Source organism: Halteromyces radiatus (assembly GCF_025201355.1).
Source record: "Halteromyces radiatus strain CBS 162.75 chromosome Unknown BX664scaffold_1, whole genome shotgun sequence".
NCBI lineage: Eukaryota > Fungi > Mucoromycota > Mucoromycetes > Mucorales > Cunninghamellaceae > Halteromyces > Halteromyces radiatus.
Genome location: NW_026251687.1, coordinates 4,408,890 through 4,429,907, shown reverse-complemented (window position 1 = coordinate 4,429,907; position 21,018 = coordinate 4,408,890). Strand labels below are relative to the sequence as shown.

General features: G+C 33.1%; 7 protein-coding genes across 7 annotated transcripts; 4 read left to right on the top strand and 3 right to left on the bottom strand.

The window, feature by feature from the left end:
- Positions 1-969: 969 nt before the first annotated feature.
- On the bottom strand, positions 970-4,128 carry BX664DRAFT_311084 (phosphoesterase family-domain-containing protein; the record flags this gene model as incomplete). Its single annotated transcript, XM_051542568.1, has 15 exons — positions 970-1,413; positions 1,502-1,525; positions 1,609-1,934; positions 2,015-2,214; positions 2,312-2,458; positions 2,550-2,598; positions 2,673-2,774; positions 2,884-2,927; positions 2,991-3,081; positions 3,156-3,228; position 3,303; positions 3,398-3,548; positions 3,623-3,680; positions 3,750-3,890; positions 4,123-4,128. 15 exons carry the CDS (start codon positions 4,126-4,128, stop codon positions 970-972), a joined length of 1,857 nt encoding a protein of 618 aa, XP_051405765.1.
- A 356-nt stretch (positions 4,129-4,484) lies between these two features.
- BX664DRAFT_253876 (uncharacterized protein) lies at positions 4,485-8,614 on the bottom strand (the record flags this gene model as incomplete). The annotated part of the gene is made up of 11 exons (XM_051540330.1): positions 4,485-4,775; positions 4,836-5,276; positions 5,349-5,416; positions 5,491-5,681; positions 5,783-6,228; positions 6,532-7,232; positions 7,338-7,753; positions 7,914-7,971; positions 8,042-8,063; positions 8,169-8,243; positions 8,342-8,614. 11 exons carry the CDS (start codon positions 8,612-8,614, stop codon positions 4,485-4,487), a joined length of 2,982 nt encoding a protein of 993 aa, XP_051405764.1.
- A 926-nt stretch (positions 8,615-9,540) lies between these two features.
- On the top strand, positions 9,541-11,878 carry BX664DRAFT_255458 (acyl-CoA N-acyltransferase; the record flags this gene model as incomplete). Its single annotated transcript, XM_051540412.1, has 9 exons — positions 9,541-9,660; positions 9,754-9,832; positions 9,916-10,112; positions 10,422-10,539; positions 10,678-10,841; positions 10,926-11,156; positions 11,218-11,311; positions 11,374-11,517; positions 11,661-11,878. Coding segments are annotated over 9 exons (1,365 nt in total), but the record flags the coding sequence as incomplete, so codon positions are not given.
- A 779-nt stretch (positions 11,879-12,657) lies between these two features.
- Positions 12,658-14,411, top strand: BX664DRAFT_290786 (major facilitator superfamily domain-containing protein; the record flags this gene model as incomplete). The annotated part of the gene is made up of 4 exons (XM_051541910.1): positions 12,658-12,879; positions 12,970-13,123; positions 13,202-13,447; positions 13,582-14,411. 4 exons carry the CDS (start codon positions 12,658-12,660, stop codon positions 14,391-14,393), a joined length of 1,434 nt encoding a protein of 477 aa, XP_051405762.1. The 3' UTR covers positions 14,394-14,411.
- A 238-nt stretch (positions 14,412-14,649) lies between these two features.
- BX664DRAFT_323091 (uncharacterized protein) lies at positions 14,650-16,801 on the top strand. Its single transcript, XM_051543610.1, has 5 exons — positions 14,650-14,801; positions 14,894-14,959; positions 15,044-15,197; positions 15,288-16,506; positions 16,578-16,801. The coding sequence occupies exons 1-5, from the start codon at positions 14,691-14,693 to the stop codon at positions 16,702-16,704; spliced, it is 1,677 nt and encodes a 558-aa protein (XP_051405761.1). The 5' UTR covers positions 14,650-14,690; the 3' UTR covers positions 16,705-16,801.
- A 273-nt stretch (positions 16,802-17,074) lies between these two features.
- On the top strand, positions 17,075-18,569 carry BX664DRAFT_290782 (DHS-like NAD/FAD-binding domain-containing protein). Its single transcript, XM_051541909.1, has 2 exons — positions 17,075-17,399; positions 17,498-18,569. The coding sequence occupies exons 1-2, from the start codon at positions 17,262-17,264 to the stop codon at positions 18,491-18,493; spliced, it is 1,134 nt and encodes a 377-aa protein (XP_051405760.1). The 5' UTR covers positions 17,075-17,261; the 3' UTR covers positions 18,494-18,569.
- Positions 18,570-19,078: 509 nt separating this feature from the next.
- Positions 19,079-20,132, bottom strand: BX664DRAFT_382611 (thioredoxin-like protein). The gene is made up of 3 exons (XM_051549063.1): positions 19,919-20,132; positions 19,590-19,799; positions 19,079-19,525 (listed from the first exon to the last, which is right to left on the bottom strand). The coding sequence occupies exons 1-3, from the start codon at positions 20,097-20,099 to the stop codon at positions 19,170-19,172; spliced, it is 747 nt and encodes a 248-aa protein (XP_051405759.1). The 5' UTR covers positions 20,100-20,132; the 3' UTR covers positions 19,079-19,169.
- Between the last annotated feature and the right edge of the window lie 886 nt (positions 20,133-21,018).

Genomic DNA, 21,018 nt, shown 5'->3' with positions numbered 1-21,018 from the left:
TTGGTTTACATGCATCACAGCATCCATTTTGACATTTTGTATCACCATGACATTGATTATGCGACATTACCATATTGTTTAGTTTTATATGATTTATTTATGATAGTATGGTTTTATATATATATATTGGTTCATTCTTACTAGTTAGTTTATGCCCATTCTCCTTCTTTTTGTATTAGGAATGAAATAAAGGGAAAAAAAAGTATTATTTTTTTTATATATCTATATATCTTTGTATCAAGGAAGTGAACTGAAATCTAAACAAGACATCATCATCAATGAAAAGATGAAATGAATGAATAGATGGCATGACACGATAAGATGTTGTTGCATTACTGTCTCTCCAAATAGTGTGTTGGAGGATCAATCTTCTTAGGTTTGCTTTTGATAAGAGCAACTTTTATCATCCTAGGAAAGTTTATATTCATATCATTAACCATCAAGCACCCATTTCCGTAATATAAAAAAGGAATCACCGCAAATATATTCAAACCCCATTGCAAACAAGTCTCTAACCATAATGGCAAAAAAAAAAAAAAAAAAAGAAGAAAAAAAAAATAAACGCTCTTCACATGGAAAAAAAAACCAGTAAATGAAAAAGAAAAAACAGATATAGAGAGAAAAAAAACATAGGATGAATCTCCTCTCATCACGGAACAAACTTGATCATAGAAATCTCATCGTTAGTTGAGGAAGAGTAATCCTTCAACGTCTCTTATCGTCATCACATACAATAAAATAAATCATCGTAGTGAGGAATGATTGTAGAAATCCAACGCTATCGTCATAAGGAAAAAAAAAAAAAAGACCATCAAGCGATACATTTGGGTATGGCGAACTAAATCAATACTAAATCTAAGGACCAAATACATTGGATTGTATATACATACATAAATGAGGATATTTTATTGATTAAAATGGACTAAATAATAAAGTAATAAAAAAAAAAAAAAAGACGAAAAAGAGGAACTAAGTAGTGATGGAATACACATCAAAATGAGCATCATGATGATTTTGGACTAAATTGATCTTTCCTTGTCCAAGACTAAGATAATGCCCAGAATCCACATGTTTGAGGTGATGATGAGCATCGACATTATGATAATCCAGTTCCCATAACGTTTCCTTGCATTCATTCAATTGGACTTCGGTTCCTACTACATTGACACATTGATTTGGATGTTGGATGGATTGAAGTTTGTATTGTTGCCCATTGCCACCAGGCACTGCCTTGAAATGTCCACTTGGATCGACCACTATCGCACCTTTCTTCACATCCCTCTTTTGCAGACGACGAGGCACCAATTTTTGACCCGATCCAGCTACTTGGAGAGCTTTGCCGTTCGTTTGTACAAATGCCAATTTACGACCAATAGGATTAGCACCACGAAGTTTCTTGGACCCAGCTTCCACCTAATGAAAAAAAAAAAAAAAAAAAAAAGAGTCAATACGTAGTCAATCATCCCTCATCCATTCACTTCATTCTTTTTGGGATACTTACGGTAGGATAAACTTGATTGCCATACTATAGTAAGAAGAAAAAAATGAAGACAAAAAAAAAGTGAGCGATATATAATATAATTATCTATCCTTTTTTTTTTTTCTTACAGGAGGAGTTGTCTTGGGATCAGATAGTTTTTCACACATTTCAGTAGGATCCCATTTACCATTGGAGTCCACAGCAGGTTTGGGATTGGTAGGAAGAGTAGGAATGGAGAAATCAGGTTTAGCAAAATCAAAAGCACCCACGAGATTGGAAGTTACATTTCGGTACCAGCTATCAATATTCACAGCAGGAGCAGCATAAGAACCATTGTTGAATTTGCCAACCCATTCTTCCATAAACATCAATGTAGAAGAGTGATCAGATACATCAGAGAAGACATGACCACCTCTAGTGTAGGGAGATACAATCACCATTGGTACACGAGGACCTATAAAGTAGGATAGAATAGAAAAAGTCAACATCATTCCTTTTTTTTTAAAAAAAAAATCATTCTTTTCTCTTTCTTACCTAAACCAAGGGGAGACATCTTAAAGTTGAGATAGTCCCAAACATACTTATCTTTGGGAGCCAATTCTGGTTGAACATGATCGAAGAAACCTCCACTTTCGTCATAATTGATAAAGAGAGCAGTATTGGCCCAATTCTTTCCATGCATCACAGCATTCACAACTTGTTCTTGAAGCCAGGCACCAGCGGCAGGAGTGTTACTAAAAAGTAAAGATATATATATATATATATATATATATATGATATAAATAAAAAAAAAAAAAAGACCACTACGCATTTGAGCTGTTTTAAACTTACTTTGGGTGTTCCGAGAGTTCAGTAGGTCCAACAATAATTGAGAAAGGAGGAAGAGTACCGTTTTTGGCTTGATCATAAAATGTCTGGAGACCAAGAAAACCAAGTCCTTTTTGTTTTTCAGGTCCATCCTTGAGATTTCGCCAATAACTATATACACATATATTAAGTAATAAGTTTTATAAAGTCCATTATGTAACACTGATTGGTTTACATTTTTTTTTTTTTAACTTTTTCTTACCCGAACCATGCCAATGGATTATCATCAAAATTATCTTGATCCTGATACACTATAGAAGAAGATGCAAGTCAGTTTAAAAAAAAAAAAAAGAGTCATTTATAAAGATATATATATATATTGTACCTTGCCATTCGACACCAGCCTTGGTCAAAGCTTCAGGATAAGTTTCCCATCCAAGTGGAATAATTTCAACATTGCCTTCAAGAACGTAGTTCAAGGGAGGACCTAATCAAAGAACAAAAAAAAAAAAAATCATACAAATCAGTAGGTATTATCTTTATTATCATCATGACAAAAATCATCTTATATCAATGGATGAAAAAAAGTAATTTACCTTTAACTGTACCAGACATCCAGTGTACACGATTGGGATTGGTACTTAAAAAAAAGAGATATATACAGTTAGATATTTCCTTTTGATTCTTTCCTAGTCAAATTTACCTAGCAATAACACTTTGATGATAGTTATCACAAATAGTAAATGCTTCAGCAAGAGCAAACTGATAAGGAATCTGACTTCTTTGTAAATATCCTAAATACAAATAAAACGCGTAAAAATGAGTTCAGTATTTTTCTTGTGTAGGTTTATCTATCATCGCACTTTACCCATAGATTCAGGAGCATTGCCATCGGGCCAATTGTCATTTGTACCTCCGTTGATAGCATTGTGGTTAGCAGTCTAATAGAAAAATAATAATAATCAATAGAACTATACCTAGATATAATTCTCTTGTTCTATTTATATAACATTACCCTAAAAAAAAAAAAAAAAAGAGAAAGAAGACGATGAAACTGATGTTAACCTTTATTGTTACTTTATACATGTACATAATGATCATAAACTTTACCAGCCATTAGAACCACCTACAGTACAACCAGCTCTATTTCCTTTCAAGTTGTAAGGAAGTAAGTATTTGGTACCATTCTTGACATCCGTAGAATGAGAATCAGGTTGATAAAATAAGTTTAGACCATTTTTTTGAATGCCAACATGAGGATCTAAATTATTAAAAAAAAAGAAAAGAAAAAGAAATCAATTTCCATATAAGAGATCATTTTTTTTTTAATTTTACCAGCAAATCCTCGAACACCGCTCATGGTGCCAAAATAAGTATCAAAACTTCGATTTTCCTAGTGATGAAAAATAATATAATAATAAGATATCATCTAAAAAATGATTCTGAATAAAAAGGAACATACTTGCATAAAATATACCACATGTTTGATCTTTTCAAGTCCTGGTAGTTGAGATCTACTGGTATCATTAGATCCAGTGGCATTCACACTTGCTAAAGCTAATAAACAAGCTGTAGTAATAGAAATCAATTTCATCATATTAATCTAATAAATAAAGAAAGAAAGTAAAAAAAAAAAAAAAAAAAAGAGATTTAGGAATTAAATATGACTTTTTATATGTTTAACTAAAGTAAATGTCATACAAAAAGACATAGAAGTGATTTCCTTTTTTTGACAAGAAATAAAGTTTGTATTTTTTTTTTTGTCATTGTAAACTGCGATTCAACATTTCATATCTTTTTTCATTGGGTGTTCATCCAACCACCGATCTACATACTACCATGATTAACCAGTATGTGTAAAAAAAACGTGATGAGAGAGCTTTTATTTCAATGGCTCAAAATATATATACTACATTGAAATGTCGATGGTGTCACCAATTGATGTAACCCTATATATTATTAAGTTTGATCCATCATCATTTTTAAACTATATAAAGTTGGAGGTCACATCAATGTTACAAGTACATAGTGTTATAAAGTGTATAGGTTATTGAAACTAATCCAATTTGGCCTTTTTTTCCATATAATTATTATAAAGGGTTGAACCAAATAGATGACAAAAAAAAATAAGTATGAATTTTTATTATTTTATAATCATTGGAATATAATACATATATATAGCAGAGGGGGGAGGAATTCAATATATATAATCTAACATAACACTAACACTATCAGATCCAACAAGATCACGGATAGTTGATACCAATACTTCAATTTCTACAGCTAATTGTTCAGAGTTCATCATATATGTACTATAGTAAGTATATTCTGGATCAGCCAATCTTTTCATATCAAATGATTCCATTCCAAGGACTTTATCAGTTAATACCCTTCTTGCTTTTGTTGGTGCCAAAATATAAGGTGGTAGAGGTGTTTTGTTCATCAATGCATTAGAAGCTAATTGAAGTGCAGTCAAAATGGATGAAATCTATCATAAATTATTAGCTTTTATTTATTACACATAATTGTCTTTTTTTTTTTTCCTTACCATATTTTTTCGTTCAATCCAAGATTGATTGATAATCTCCATTCGCCATTGAGTATCCACCTTTTCCAAAGCCAATTCCATATGTAACATCAAATTCAACATGGTATCCAAAATTTGAAGAAGCTTAAGATACTTTTTTTCCGGAAATATACCACGTAAAGCAGGTTCAAATCGACTTTGATCTAATAATGCACGAGTCAATTGAATTTGTTGACGAATCTTGTTAGTGAATACACGAAATAGTTTTTGATTCGTCTCCTTGATTCGTTTTTCATATCTTGATCCTTTCAATAGCGTCCCAAGCAAAGAAGCATATAAAACACCCATGTCATTCATAATATGAGATACCCTATATCGTACTTGAACCCGACTTGTCTGAGCATAAGGTAAGATACTGATCATCATGGCTGCACCAACACCTACAAAAACAGATGCAATTCTCTATAAAATATACAAATTAAAAATGCCATTGCTTTCCTACTTTTTTTTTTTTTTAGTATATAAAGAGGATACCTGATAAGTGACTTGGAATGCTGATATTGGAACATCGGTCGACATATAAACATATCCATAACCAATAACTACATATACATATATATATAAAAGAAAGTTAAGTCATCATAAAAGGAAACCATCCGTTCTTATGACTACTTACTGAGAGTGATGGTGATCAAACAGAATAATCCAGTTGCACGCCAGAAACTTGACAATGTATAAAGTACATAGAATGGAATATTGAATACAAAGGTAACTATCAGTAGAGCCCATAACTTGTTTTGACTGATTTCCCAAATGATAATACCAACTGCTGCACCTACAAGAGTACCAACCGTCCTCGCCATGGTGCTACAAGAAGAAGAAGAAGAAAAGAAAAAAAAAAGAAGAAAAGAAAAGGAATGAATCAAAATTAAAATAAACAATACTCTCCTTTTTTTTTTTTTTCTTACCCAAAAAAACTACTTCCAACGGAAGGACCCATCCAAATCAAAGCAACGACAGTGGCCCATTGTCCTCTTGCTCTATTATACCAATAAAGAGATTGTTCCAAAAATCCAGGTAATGTCAACATTGTAACAAGAATAGCAGCTCGAAGAGCAAATGCAGTATCACGGGTATAGATATACTTTCTTCCAAATTTCCACAGGACGTAAAAAAAGTATTGCCTTCTTGTTATAGGATAGGATGAATCTGGATCATGATACGAAGACTGATCGACCAAGATGGTATGAGTAAGTGATGTTTTTCGATGACCAATATGATGTCGCCAAGTCATCAATTTTTGTAAAAAGGCACTATGATGAGAGTCACGTCGTTGTCGATTCCTTGTGTCGATTGTGTTTCGTCGTTGTTTTTTATTTTGTCGATCATGTTGATGGAACCATTTGTCATTGTCCTGAAAGCAGATAATTTGACCACGGATTGGACACGATAGTCGCCCCGCCAAATCGTAAAACCGTGTTTGTTTCTCTTTGCTGACATGTGGTGGATGCAAGTTGGAAGATGTTGTTGAAATGGCGTCCAATTCATCACCGTCACTGCTGCTATCATCATCATTCTTTTCACTTTCCGTATTCATATCGTATGTATTATTATTGCTATCGTTGCCTTGCTGATGTTCTAAATCCAAATATTGTTCTTGTCCAGGAAAAGTCGATGGTGAGCCTTGTGATGGATTAACAATGGAATGCATCAAAACGGTGTGTTGAGTCAAAGTACGCTGTAAATCATTATTACTTGGTTGCTGGGCCACTCCACTAGGTAAGTCCAAATCATAAGATGTTTCTCTTTTCTTCCAAAACATTTTCTTAATAGATACACTAGGTAGCCAAAATCGACGTTGATCACGAACTTGATCCAATTCAAAAACAAGGGAAGATAAAGTGTACAATATTTCGGCGTAAGTGCGAAGACTAAACTGGAATTTGAGAATGAGTAGAAGAGTTCGTCGAGGATGATGATTTTCATTATATAGTCTTGCCAATCCATTAAGCCTTTGAGCATCAAAATGTTGAATGGCCGCCAAAAGCTGAAGTGAAGGATCTTTGTTTCGATCATAAGTAACATTGGTGTTGGGAATGCCTTTTTTGCCAAAGAGGTACTTGTAGAAAAAAGGTTTATCTTGAAATGGATCAATGCATTGTATACGTAAAAGCCGTTTGATAGTTTCCGCCATTGCCAAAGAACAAGCTGATAAAAGATCAATATAAAGAGTTTTCGACTCATTGAGAATGTTGGTATATTCGCGTCGTAAGATATCATATTTGAAAGCAGTTGCATCCAAAGTCACTGGTTGTCGAGTAGATCCACTACTAGACGGATGGGTTTGATATCCTTCGTTGCTACTCCGAGAAAAGTTTTCAGAATTGGGTCGATTGTTCAAAAGGTTGCTAATACTGTCTCTTTGGTTATCAGTATTTGAAGAGGACCGAATGTTGGTTGATGTTGGATGTATTGCTGATGCTGAAGATAATCCTAGGCAATTGGTATTTGTTTCTGTTCTACTATCCTTTTCAATGTTGATTGGTGATGGTGATTCCCTTGGATGATCATGTCGGTTATGATAAATATCATCGACCCGTTCTAATAAATATAATTTCCGCATGTTGGATTCCATAGTATGAGCAATGGCAATACCTTGTAATGGTATTCGAAGTCGTTTCACAATTTTGGTTAGTTCACTAATATCTACAGGAGAGATTTTGTTGAAGGATATTTCACGTTGAGTCATTCGTTTCTTGTCGATAATGGATGATAATAAGGTATCTGTTTTGTTATGCACTACAGTAGGAGATTCAGGATTATGACCTTGTTCCAAAAGATGTTGTCGAGAAGAATGTAAAAATCCTTCCACTTGTTGGCGAGTAATAATATCAAATGTTTCCAATGTTTTGACAAGTTCTTGAATATAAACTGTTGTACTATTTTCAGGGGATATAATGAGAAATACCAAAAAGATAGTAGCAAATCCAGTCAAGGCAGATAATAATGAGAAAACCTAAATTAAAAAAAAAAAGGCACGTTAAAAATAAATAGTATTTGGAAGGATACTCTTTCTTTACCACATGAATGGGAGTCCACTGACGATCGAGAACAGCACCTGTAAGATTAAGTACCATAATCAAAGCTGAGAGCATTCCTATATATCGAAAGAAGAATATGAGCCATAAATGTAGACTAGTTTTAATCATTATTATTTATTTCTTTACCACCAACATTCGCTTGTTGAACCTTTGCACGTACATAATTAAGAAAAAAGGCACCAATAGCAAGAAAAGAGACAAGAATACCACATACAGCAGGTTGAGCCATAATATCACTATTAGGATCGCGTACTAAAGATGCACAGTAAGTACCAAGTATTGCATAGGCAGCAGAAACAGAACACATGAAGGCACCAAAGATAGCATCCTAAAAAAAAAAAAGAAAAGAAAAGTATGTGTAAAGGGAAAAGAAAAAGAAAGAAGAAGAAATGAGAAAAATAGTTTTTATTTTTTTTTTTTTTTTACCTCCGCTAAGAAGCCTAAAGATTTGGATGGTAAGATAAATTCCACTGCAATAGGAGCTAAAGCACTAGATACACCAACTAGATTCATGATAGGATAATAACACATTAATCCAAGTGTAATGATAAGTGCAATATTTGCTTTTAATATTTTTTTAAATACAGGCCAAGTAAGACTATGCCAAATATCAATTAATCTTTCTTTTGCAGTGGCAAGTGGAAGAACATGACCTGAAGTAACCGAAAATATATTTTGAGCTTCCTTATTCTTAAACATATAAAAAAAAAAGGCAAAAAAAGAAAGATGAATTTTATTTTATTTTTTTTTTTTTGATCGATCTACTTTATACATAGTCGGTAAAAAGTTTCACAAAGTTGATATATGATTCGTGGAGAAAAAAGGAATCCAAAGTTTTAAAATAGGTAAAAATGTGTGACACAACCTTATGACTTTTTTTTTTTTTCTTGGATCAATTCTTTTATTATTATTATTTTTTTTTGTCGTCTTTAAAGTATAATGATAATCATTTGTTTATTCTTTTTTTTATTATTATTATTATTTATAAATTGTAATCATTCATTTCATCAAAAGTAGGAATGAACTTTTTCCGTGATGTTTTCATTCTCCACATCTCATGCTTCAACACGCTATGGCATGTGTTCTGATTTACAAGATTATCCTCTGAGTTAATAAATTATATTTTCCAGCCAATCAACGGTTTGTTTTGACGGAGGGAAAAAAAGAAAAAAAAAACGCCTCCAATTCCTTTTTTTTTCTTTATTCTTTTCTTTTCTTCCTCTGTGAACATACATACCTTATACAATACTTTTTATCAAGACAATCTCTTTTTACTTATACCTTACTTATTATATAGTTCACCCTCAATGATAACAAGGTTATCAAGGTCAAATCGTCAAAAATCCCCAGTAGATGTAAATAAAAAGAAAAAAGAAAATATATATATATATATATATACTTTTTTTTTTGTACATTCAATCATTATATGCTCTCTCTCTTTTTTTTTCTAGTATACACACGGAATATGTTATTATTGTAATGGTCAAAATGATTACGATGATGAAGGCCAACTGCAACCAAGTTTAATATGTTTTGATTGTCATCGCCATGGTAAGAAAAAGAAATCTTGTAATCGGTGGTTTTTTTTTTTTCTTCTTCTTCTAATAATACTAATTATATATCACTTTCTAGTTCATGCAATCTGTACGGAACTAAATGATATTTCTTTAAATTTGGCTCGTACATATGATTGGCAATGTATTGATTGTAAAACTTGCATGGCTTGTCAGAAGAAAACAGGCGAGGTAAAATAAATATTTATATTGCTCTTTTATGAATATTCAATAACCTTCTTTTTTATTATTATCTTTCTTATTATTATTTTTACATGTTTGTAGGAAAGAATGCTCATTTGTGCTTCATGTGATCGGGCTTTACATGTTGATTGTTGTCCTGGTATAGACAGTATACCAGAAGGTAAAATAAATGAAAATGAATTCTCTATTTCCATTCAACTTACTTTTTTATTATTATTATTATTGTTTTTTTTCCATTATTAGATGATTGGTATTGTAGTATTTGTAGTAGTATGCCTTCACCATCTTCCATTCATTCAAATCCTTCTCCACCATTATCAAACAACGACATTGCACCAAGACGAAAATCGACTTGTCAAGACCCTCCATTGACTCCATTATCAGAAAATCACAGTACTACCAGACGTTTACGGCAGAAACGAAAAGGAGAAGATCAGCCAGTGCATACATTACGATTACGATCAACAACACGACGAAATTCAAAACTGGAAACAACTGGAAAAATCACATCATCAAAAGAAACTGAAACAAACATGGATTCCGTATCACCATCATTCGCATCACTTACAACTCAATCACCTCCATTATCACCTCGACGTATCATCACAAGACAACGTCAACTATCGCTCAAACCACCAGTCCCCGAATCAACGCACAAACTAAGTACCAGAAAGCGAAGGCGGGATACTATTGATAGTTCGACTGGAACAACTATCACTACCAAAAATCAAAGACGAATGAACAAGGAGATCATATCTGATGTATCTAATCAACCTACAAGCAACTTTGAATCTTCTACCATTCGAGGAACACCTTCTAAAGCAGATAAAGAAATGTTTGACAGAGCAAAACTTCAAGCAATGGTATGTATTTATCACAAATATCTCAAATTTATTTTTAATTTATTTCTTTCTTTCTTTTTTTTTATTATATAGGCTAAATGCGACTTGAAACATTCGACAAAACAACATATACCTTCTTCAAGTGATTCTCATTGGTCTGCAGCACTAGATTTACCAAAGATCAGTCAAATTCGTTTTGGTGATTATCTTGTTGATACTTGGTATGTAGCCCCTTACCCTGAAGAATATAGTCAACACCCTATACTTTATATTTGTGAATATTGTATGAAATATATGAAGAGCAAGTATGTCGCTGGACGACACAAGGTACAAAAAAAAAAGGAATAGAAAATAAATAGAATTTTTTTTTTTTGGTACTAATTCATTTATATCTATCTATACATATATCAGGTGAACTGCCCCATTAATCACCCACCAGGCGATGAAATCTATCGAGATGGCAATATTTCTATATTTGAAGTGGATGGAAGAAAAAACAAGATTTACTGTCAAAATCTATGTTTGTTGGCCAAAATGTTCTTGGATCACAAAACTCTATATTATGATGTGGAACCTTTCTTATTTTATGTTATGACGGAAGTAGATAAACATGGTTGCCATTTTGTTGGTTATTTTTCAAAGGTAACACAAAAGAAATCATCATAGAAATCATGAAATTCATTCATCAATATTTATTCAATAGGAAAAACGATCATCAATGAATTACAATGTATCTTGTATTTTGACTATGCCAATTCATCAACGAAAAGGATATGGTCAATATTTGATTGATTTTAGTAAGTATAGGAATGAAATGATTTATTTAATAATAACTAAATATTTCTATAAATCTTTTTAGGTTACCTACTCAGCAAACAAGAAGGCAAGACTGGCTCACCGGAAAGACCTTTATCAGATCTGGGTTTACTTAGTTATAGAAGCTACTGGAAAAACGTGATCTTCCGAGAATTACAACATCAAGTAGATCCGATTAGTATCGAAGGTAAAAAAAAAAAAAAAAAATTATATGAGACTGATAGGTTTGAATAACTGGATATATCTATTTTATAGATCTTAGCTCAAGAACAAGTTTAACACCTGATGATATTATTTCAACCTTACAACTTCACAATATGATATTACCAGACAATACTTCAATACCCAAATCATATCGATTGGAGATGGATATGGATGTTATCAACGCACATATTAAGAAAATGGATGAAAGATGTTTACCTCATGTGGATCCTAGCAAATTGACATGGACTCCTTTTGCTTTATCTCGAGATAGATTAGCTGTATTGATGGGACAACAAACAATCAAGAATGGTGAAGAACATTTGGATGTAGATATCGTTGATTAGTCTTTTGAAGCATTTTATATCAATAAAAAAAAATTATAATAAAAAGTATGTATTTTTAGTGAAATCATCTCATTTTTTTTAAAAAAAAAATAGTTTTGACATTTGATCATATCATATAAAGTTTATATTCTCAAAAGATATAAGTTGAAATATATACAAATGGTATTCTTACGATTCTCCCACGTGTATAAGGTTGATAGCCCGACTAGTTTTTTGTTGTTGGTTTTTTCTTTTTTCTTTTTTTTTTGTTTATCAGTTTAAAATGATAAATCGGGGAAATCATAATGGTTAAAGTTTTTTTTTATTATTATTTTTGACCATTGGTAACTCTCGGCAGTTACCATTTAAAGAGAGAGAGGAGAGAGAGAAAAGGAAATGCAAGTAGTTCATGGCCTACAGTTCACGGAGGCAGAAATTCAATTCATCATTGGTTCATTAATGCCAATGGCTTCAACTCCGAGTACAGGTTGAAAAAAAATCAGGTTCGGGTCTTGAATGCACCCAAAACCATATAACATGGGAATCAATCTTTTTTTTTTTTTCTTCCTTTTTTTTTCTATTTTTTTCTATTATTTTTTTTTTTATTGATCTGACGATTTGGGATATAAAAAAGTATATTACTACTTTTTATATCATTTATTATTTCTTAATTTGTCTGAAGAAAATAGAAAATAGAAATGATGGATGCCACTTCACCATTAACAGCATCAAAAAAAGCAAGTTATGTGATGACAGAAACCTTGGATGAACCTATTGAAAATGAATCTCCTGTTGTGATAATGGAAGAAGATCAAAAAAAGAAAAAGAAGAAAACAAGAACAGCTTCCTTTTTTAATGTCGTCTTTAGTGGATTTGCTTTATTATCAGATGGATATCAATCTGGTATTATTAGTTTTATCAATTTAGTATTGGGTAAAATCTATGGTGATACTATTTTTAATGATACTGTATCTTCTCGATTATCCTATTCTATGTTTGTTGGTTGTGTTGTTGGTCAACTGGTAAGTTCAAAGAAGTAGATGATTAGCCGAAAATGATATGTAGTACAGACTTTATCATGACATCACATGTTCTCATTTTTCCTTTCATAGGGTTTTGGTCTCTTTGTGGATCGTATTGGTCGTAAAGCTGGCTTAGTGGCTACAACGGTTCTTGTCATCTTAGGTGCTGCTTTATCTGCTGCTTCAAGTGGTCTTACTCCTGATGGTTTATTATGGATGATGGTTATAGCTAGAGGTGTATTAGGTAAATTTATTATATTACGATAATATATATATATATATATATATATATAATATTAATGATTGATTTTTGTTATTATAGGGGTTGGTGTTGGTGGTGAATATCCTTGTAGCTCGGTATCAGCAGGTGAATCGGCTGATGAAGTCTCTCCCGGCAATCGTGGCAAACTCTTTGTTATGGTCACTAATTTTGTCATTGATCTTGGTTATGTGATTTCTGCTATTATTCCTGTAATTCTTTTAGCAATCTTTACAGAAAATAATTTGGAACCTGTTTGGCGTGTATCTCTTGGGCTTGGTATCATTCCTCCTCTATCCGTTCTTTATTGTGAGTTTCTTTTTTATTTACTTATTTTATTTTGTTTGTTTAGTTTTCTATTTACTTTATTTGTATTGTTTACATGGGATGATCTTTATGTATTGACATTCTCCTTCTTTTTTTTTTTTTTTTTCTTATTATAGTTCGATTACGGATGGCTGATTCCAAACAATATAGGGAAAATGCAATGAAGAAAAAAGTACCTTATTGGTTGATCATCAAACGTTATTGGAGAAAACTTTTAGCTGTTTCCTTCACTTGGTTTGTTTATGATTTTATCTCCTATCCTAATGGTGTTTTCTCTTCTGTGATCATCAATCAAGTCGCCGCTGGTCAACCAATGATTATTACTTCTGCTTGGAATATCTTATTATACTCCTTTTATTTACCTGGATGTATCACTGGGGCTTATTTGGTAGACAAGATTGGACGAAGAAAAACTTTAACACTTGGTCTTATCTCACTTGGTATTGTTGGTATGGTCATTGGTGGCGCTTTTGAACCTTTATCCAAAAATTGTTTCCCTCTCTTTGTTATTTTATATGGTGTCTTTTTGGCTTTGGCTGAAATGGGTCCTGGTAACACAATGGGATTAATTGCTATGGAATCTTTCCCTGTTGCTGTAAGAGGAACTGGATATGGAATTGCTGCTGCTATGGGAAAAGTCGGTGCTACAGTGGGTACAGTGGCCTTTGCTCCTATGAAAGAACAATTAGGTGTCAGGGGTCCCTTCTTGGTAGGTAGTGGTATTGCTATTTTTACTGGTATAGTTGCATGGTTCGCTTTTCAAGATATTGGTACTGGTGGTCTTGAACAAGAAGATGCTGAATTCAGAGAGTATTTACAAGACAATGGTTATGATATCTCTTCTATGGGTTTGGATAATGGATCATCATCAAATCAAACTAAAATCACCACAGTTCACCAAGTCTCAAAAGATGCTGATGAAGTCTAGGTCTTTTCTTTTCTTTTTTTTTTTTTTTTTTTTTTTTGTTAGTTATCCATATCCTTATTCATATTACACTGTATTTTTATATTGATTTTTAATAAAATTTCCACTTTTTTTTTTCTCAACAGTATTAGTAGATCCTTGTCTCATAATGAATGATGATTGGACAGCTGTGTTTCGGTGCCAATTCAATTAGCATTTCACAAAAAGTAAAAAAAAAAAAAAAATCTTCTTCCCCACCTTTTTTTTTTACCTTTCTTTTCTTTTCTCTACCTTTTATGTTTTTACTGTTGTCAATCCCTCATGGAAACCTCTCAATGTCGAATTAATCCCATCAATTCTCTTCTTCAGCATGTTCACTCTGATAAATTTAGTCAAAAGCAACAATGGAGTTATCGACCTGACGAAAACACGGTAAAAAAAAAAAAAGAACTTTATACATAAACTCATATGTTAATAACGCACCTTTTCTTGTCTCTTTCTTCTTCTTGTCTCAAATAACATAGATGTCTTTTAGATCCAAACGTACAGACAACACGAAACATGATGGTTCTTTTTCATTATCGATAAAAGTAAGCGAAAGAAAAAAAAATGCATATTACTTTAAATGGAGACTAACTTTTTTTTTTGCTTTCACATGAAAATGGCCTATATAGGAATTTGTACAATACAACCATCCTGATTACTCCAATATTTGGACTTTGCCTTGCTTAGAATTTTTTGAAACTGGCAGATATTCTCCTTCCTGTAGTTCCTCAAGTTGTTCTTCTCGTGCGTCGCGGATACCATCAAATGAACTGGACGATCAAGGTAAATAAAGGAAGACCATCTAATGACATGTATAGGCTGTACTTCATATTCATAACATTGAATGATATCAATCTCTTTTACCTTTATTAGGACAACACTTATGGCTTCAAGATTTCAATTCTTTCTCTATTTCTTCGACATCGTCATTTCGGCAACAGTACCACAGCCACAATCGCTCTTTGTCTCCTTTGAACCAAACATATGCATTCACACAACTTACTTCACTAACGTCAACACAGCCTTCATTGATAGGAAGCAGCAATTTTCAATCATCAACAACAAGGGATGAAACTGAAAGCTGGGATAGAGTATTCGACTGTTACGAAAATAGAAATGACAACGTGGTCATACTTGACAATGATACAAATATAGATACTGTTGGGGAAATACGAAAAATAAAAACAGAGGAGAATGACGGTTCAACAACAATCATATCAAATCAGTTGAACATTATGGGAAAAAGCAGTAGCAGCACCATGATACCCTCAACTCTTACACCAAACAATGACGATATACCACCAGTGGATGCTATATATTGGTACGAACTCGGAATAAGTCTGCAAGATATGGAACAAGATAAAGACGCCATTGATGCATTTCAACAAGCTTTGGCTTTGGATCCATCTATGGTTGATGCTTGGCTGGGATTAGCGATTAGTTACACGAATGAACATCAACGGGGAAAGGCATACGACTGTTTAGAAAAGTGGTTAGAAAATAATGGCAAGTATATGATGTATTCCAAATCAAGTAATAAGAACAATATCATGAAGGACAGATATACATCGCTAGTGGATCAGTATTTGGCAGTGGCAAGAAGTGCTCCGGGTAACTTGGGAACAACACATGTAAGAACCAACTTGGAAACAAATGATGAATCAACACCAATGGATGAAGATGTTCAAGTGATCTTGGGTATATTATTCTATCTGGCAGATGATATGGAAAAAGCTAGGGATTGTTTTCAAGCAGCACTGATATGTCGACCACACGACTATCGACTTTGGAATCAATTAGGATCGATTATGATGGCACAATCAAATGGTGAGGATGACGCTTTGGATATGTATTATAGCGCCTTGGATTTGAATCCTTCCTATGTTCGAGCTCGTTACAATTTGTCAATTGCATATATGAAGAGAGCCCAATACGATCTTGCAGCGCAACATTTGGTGACGGCTCTTTACCAGCAACAGGAACAACAACAACATCAACGACAGGGACGACACTCAACATCTCATGTAGAAACAACCTTGGAAAACAAGATGCCTTCTCCTTTATGGTCAAGTTTACGGTTGGTCATGTATATGTAAAGTTTTGGATGATCTCAATGGATGGATGAAATCAAGGTGTTAATCTTTTTTTTTTTTTTGGTCATAGGTTGAATCTGGATCATTTGGCGGATGCTTGTAATCGATACGATTTGGCTCCATTTGAATCCTTTTTGGAAACACAAACATCAAGTCATATGCAAATAGATAAACAATGTTGTGATATTCTTAGCTAGTTTTTATTTATATAGATGTAGACAAACAATAAAAACTATGCTTATTGTTTATATGATTAGACGATCTCTTTTTTTTTTTTTGAAACAATCAAACTACAAATAAACTTTTTATTCATTCAAATGAATTAGGATGGAGAAATCACACGCGTTCAACAAGGGGAAAAGGTCGTACTACCTAGGGTTTTTTTTTTTTCACCGGAATTACAAAGCAAAATGACCCCTCCAGTTAATGAATAAATCAGTTTTTCGATAATGGGTATGTGCCAGTGAAAAATGAAATCTTTTTTTCCATAGCATAAATTTTTTTTTAATGTATAAATTCGCCGTCACCAGCGGACTCACATGATTGGGTTAATTGTTTTTTTTTTTTCTGTCTTTTTTGCATTTTCGCTTGCTTTTAATTTTCCAATTGAAGTATTTCTCTCCCTCTTTCTTCTCCCTTTCCATTGTATCCTTGTTTCTTCTATATTCTCCTTTCTTTCAATTGGACATCATATATACACTATTGCCCTTTTTTTTTCATCCATCTCCTTCTTCTATAAACTATATACAATTCAATGAAAGTACGGTTTTCTACTTCAGATCCTCCCGAAGTCATTGACCCTTATATTGCTGACCTTGCAGCTTGTATCTCTCGTAGCAAAAGAACAGTAGTCATCACAGGTGCTGGTATTTCTTGCAATAGTGGTATACCTGTAAGTAATCTATTATTTATTTATTTACTTTATGATTAATATTTCATCTGACCAACTCCCGTTCTTATTATTATTATTATTATTATTTATTTGTTTAGGATTTCCGATCGTCAGATGGTCTTTACAATCTTGTCAAGAAAAAGCATCCAGACACAGTTTTACGCGGAAAAGAATTATTCGATGCAACACTTTTTAAAGATGTTCAACAAACGCGGTGTTTTTATACCTTTATGGCTGAACTCAAAACACTTATCAATAAAGCACAACCAACAGCAACTCACAACTTTATTAGTAATATGAAAGACAAAGGCCAGTTACTACGTTGTTATACACAAAACATCGATTGTTTGGAGGACAATTTGGATCAACATTTGGTACAACTTCACGGCACAATGGATAAGGTACAATGTACACTCTGTTCTTCCAGCTACGAATTCACTACTGTATACCAAGACCAATTTCGATCCGGTGCACCACCTCTGTGTCCAAAATGCGAAACAAACGAAAATGAACGACAACGTTTAGGCAAACGATCATTAGCCATGGGAACTTTGCGACCGGCAGTGGTACTTTACAATGAGGAACATCCAAATGGAGAAGCAATTGGTCTTGCACAAGCGACTGATATCAAGAAGCGACCTGATTTACTCATTGTCATGGGAACTTCGCTCAAGATTGTAGCACTCAAGAAATTTATCAAGCAAATGGCAAAATCGATTCATATAAATCATCCTCGTACCGGTAGAGTCATCTTTATCAACAAGACCAAACCAACAAAGGAATGGGACGCTGTATTCGATTATGAAGTCATTGGTGATGCCGATACCTGGGTTAATCTCACTGAAGAAAAATTATTGGATACCAAAGCGCTGGCCGCCGCCAAGGTCCGGTTACGTGAAGCAATCAAACGGGAAGAAGATGAGCTCGCTGAAGACAAGGAAAACATAGATGTCACCTCTCAACGACGCAAGCGAACAACAACAACAACCATTTCTCGTACAACAAAAACAACCATCACAAAAAATATGCTTTGTTATGCCACGACAAAAAAATCAACTGTTGGACGACCTTTCAACAAAAAAGCAATGCAATAGCCATCTTCTTTTATATCTATATATATAGTATTATACTCATTTTTATTTTAATAAACATTGATTCTTTTTTTTTTTTTTTTGTGGACTCTCATCATTTTTATATAGTCTGATTTTTTTTTTTGATTTTTTATTTTTTTTTTCTTATTACCTCTACTTGAATTCATATGACAATGAATGATCGACAGAGTACATTGGAATAAATAGGATTCAGTTAGATGGAACCATAGGTAACAGGATTTAACTTGGTTGAAAGCATACTTTTTTTTGTGATGATCTTCTCCTGGATTGGCATCCTTCTTTCTTTCTCACATATATATATATATCTGGCTAATCATGGTGATTTGGTAGTTCGTTAATAGTATTCTACATTGTCTATTTATCCTCTCTCTCTACCGTCATTTTATATTTCTTTACAAACTTGTGAATAATAAAAAAAAAAAAAAAAGATATCTTCTTAGCTATGTGTCATGAAAGTGATTATCCTAGTGAACCATCATGAGATGGCATCATGATTTTATGGATCGTTACGTCCATCATCATCATCATAGAAATCGTCATACTATCACATTCATATCATCATATGTATAAGCTGTCAAACACATAAAAAAAATTTATTAAAAAAGAGATCCAAAAAAAAAGCATCATCTATTCTACGAGTTCCATTTGCAAGTCATGTTTATTGGGTAGAAAAGTATTCCAAAGAATCCTTGACGCTGGGTTTGATAGTCTTGTCACCTTGATTCCAACCGGCAGGGCACACTTCACCATGTTCATCGGTAAACTTGAAGGCCTTGACCAAACGTAAGACTTCATCAACTGAGCGACCAACAGGCAAATCGTTGATGGTGATTTGACGAAGAACACCTTTGGGATCAATGATGAAAAGACCTCGAAGAGCCACACCGGCATTTTCAAGTAACACGCCATAACTTTTAGCAATGGATTTAGTCTTGTCTGCCACCAAAGGGATATGCATGTCACCTAGACCTCCTTGTTTACGAGGTGTATTGATCCAAGCCAAATGAGAGAATTCTATGATAAAAAAGATAAGATGAATAAAATCACTCAAAAGAATGATGATTATTATTATGATTACCCGAGTCAGTAGATGCGCCAATCACAGCACAATCCAAAGCTTCAAATTCCTTGATACGATCAGAGAAGGCAATGATTTCGGTGGGACAAACAAAGGTAAAATCCATAGGATACCAGAAAAATACCACATATTTACCCTTGTAGTCTGATAAAGAAATATCCTTAAATTCACCATCCACCACAGCAGGAGCAGTCCATTGAGGAGCAGGTTCTAAATTATTATTATTATTTTTTTATTATTTCAGTACACAGTAGAGTGAAGAGGGAAAAAAAAAAAAAAAAAGAATGAGATTTATAAAAAAAGAAATTGATTTTATGGTTATATCTTACGTTGGATAAAGGCACGTTGAATTTCTCCACTAAAAGTTGACATAACACGCCATTGGTTGTTCGATTGGAAAGAGGCATTCAAAGAAGGAACTGACGTAGGGCGGATGGCACCCATTCGACTGGCTCTGGTGATAGCAGTAGCACGTGGAAGACAAGTAGCAGCACGACGAATGGCAAACATATTAATAATGTTAGAAACAAAAGAAAAAAAAAATACCTAGTGTCTTTTTTTCTTTTTTTTTTTTCTTAAATGATGATTTTAAGCACCGCTGAAAACTGGGGCAAAAAAAACTTTTGTGGTTGTCGAAGTTGTGTCCATCCTTCTCTCTTTGTAACATCGCATATGGTACTTTTTATACTTTTGTAACTCACACAAAAGTGATCATCATCATACTAAGTTTAGACTGAGCATAGATGAAATCATTTTCTTTCACTTAATTTATATAAAATGAATATTGTCATCCCTCATCCAATAGTGATCATCAGCCAATAAAATGATCACCATTGGATTCCTCTTAAAAAAGTAGTTTAATATCATCTAATATCATTTTATCACTTACCTTTCCACCTAATAGTGCAATAAATACCAAAAAGATTTCATCGATTTTTTGAAAAACTGCCTGATGACCCCTCGACGATTTATTTTTACAGCCAAACTTTGGCTGAGGAGTTCCAAATTTTTGGCTGTAAAATCCAAAACTCGATCCCCATTTTTTCCATTCTGCATACAAGCTTGCAAAAACGTTTTTACTTTTTTTCTCTCAAAAGTGATCATCATCACGCCAAAATGGAACAGGACATAAAACAAACTATTTTCTTTCAGTTTACCTTCCGTAATTGATAAATGATCATCGCATTTATAAGGTAAATTTAAAAAAAAAAAAGAAAGATCATCCACATTGCCATCTATCCTCATTAGTGTAGTATTTTCAAATCTTCGCGAATGAGTCCTACCATTCAATTAGTCGATGACTTAAAAAACAGTTAGAAAAAGAAAAAATCATCACAAACACTAGAAGTAAAAAAAAAAAAAAAAAGACAAGATATAAATAAACAAATTAAAAAAAGGGGACATGATGGTAATCAATTATATATATATA

Excerpts from the sequence above, each read along its gene's own strand:
- BX664DRAFT_323091 (XM_051543610.1), top strand. The coding sequence starts at position 14,691 with ATGGAAACCTCTCAATGTCGAATTAATCCCATCAATTCTCTTCTTCAG. Across the intron at positions 14,802-14,893 it reads ATCGACCTGACGAAAACACG|ATGTCTTTTAGATCCAAACG; the intron begins GTAAAAAAAAAA and ends CAAATAACATAG. Across the intron at positions 15,198-15,287 it reads AAATGAACTGGACGATCAAG|GACAACACTTATGGCTTCAA; the intron begins GTAAATAAAGGA and ends TACCTTTATTAG.
- BX664DRAFT_290782 (XM_051541909.1), top strand. The coding sequence starts at position 17,262 with ATGAAAGTACGGTTTTCTACTTCAGATCCTCCCGAAGTCATTGACCCT. Across the intron at positions 17,400-17,497 it reads CTTGCAATAGTGGTATACCT|GATTTCCGATCGTCAGATGG; the intron begins GTAAGTAATCTA and ends TTATTTGTTTAG.
- BX664DRAFT_382611 (XM_051549063.1), bottom strand. The coding sequence starts at position 20,099 with ATGTTTGCCATTCGTCGTGCTGCTACTTGTCTTCCACGTGCTACTGCT. Across the intron at positions 19,800-19,918 it reads TCAACGTGCCTTTATCCAAC|AACCTGCTCCTCAATGGACT; the intron begins GTAAGATATAAC and ends ATAATAATTTAG. Across the intron at positions 19,526-19,589 it reads TGGCGCATCTACTGACTCGG|AATTCTCTCATTTGGCTTGG; the intron begins GTAATCATAATA and ends TTTTTATCATAG.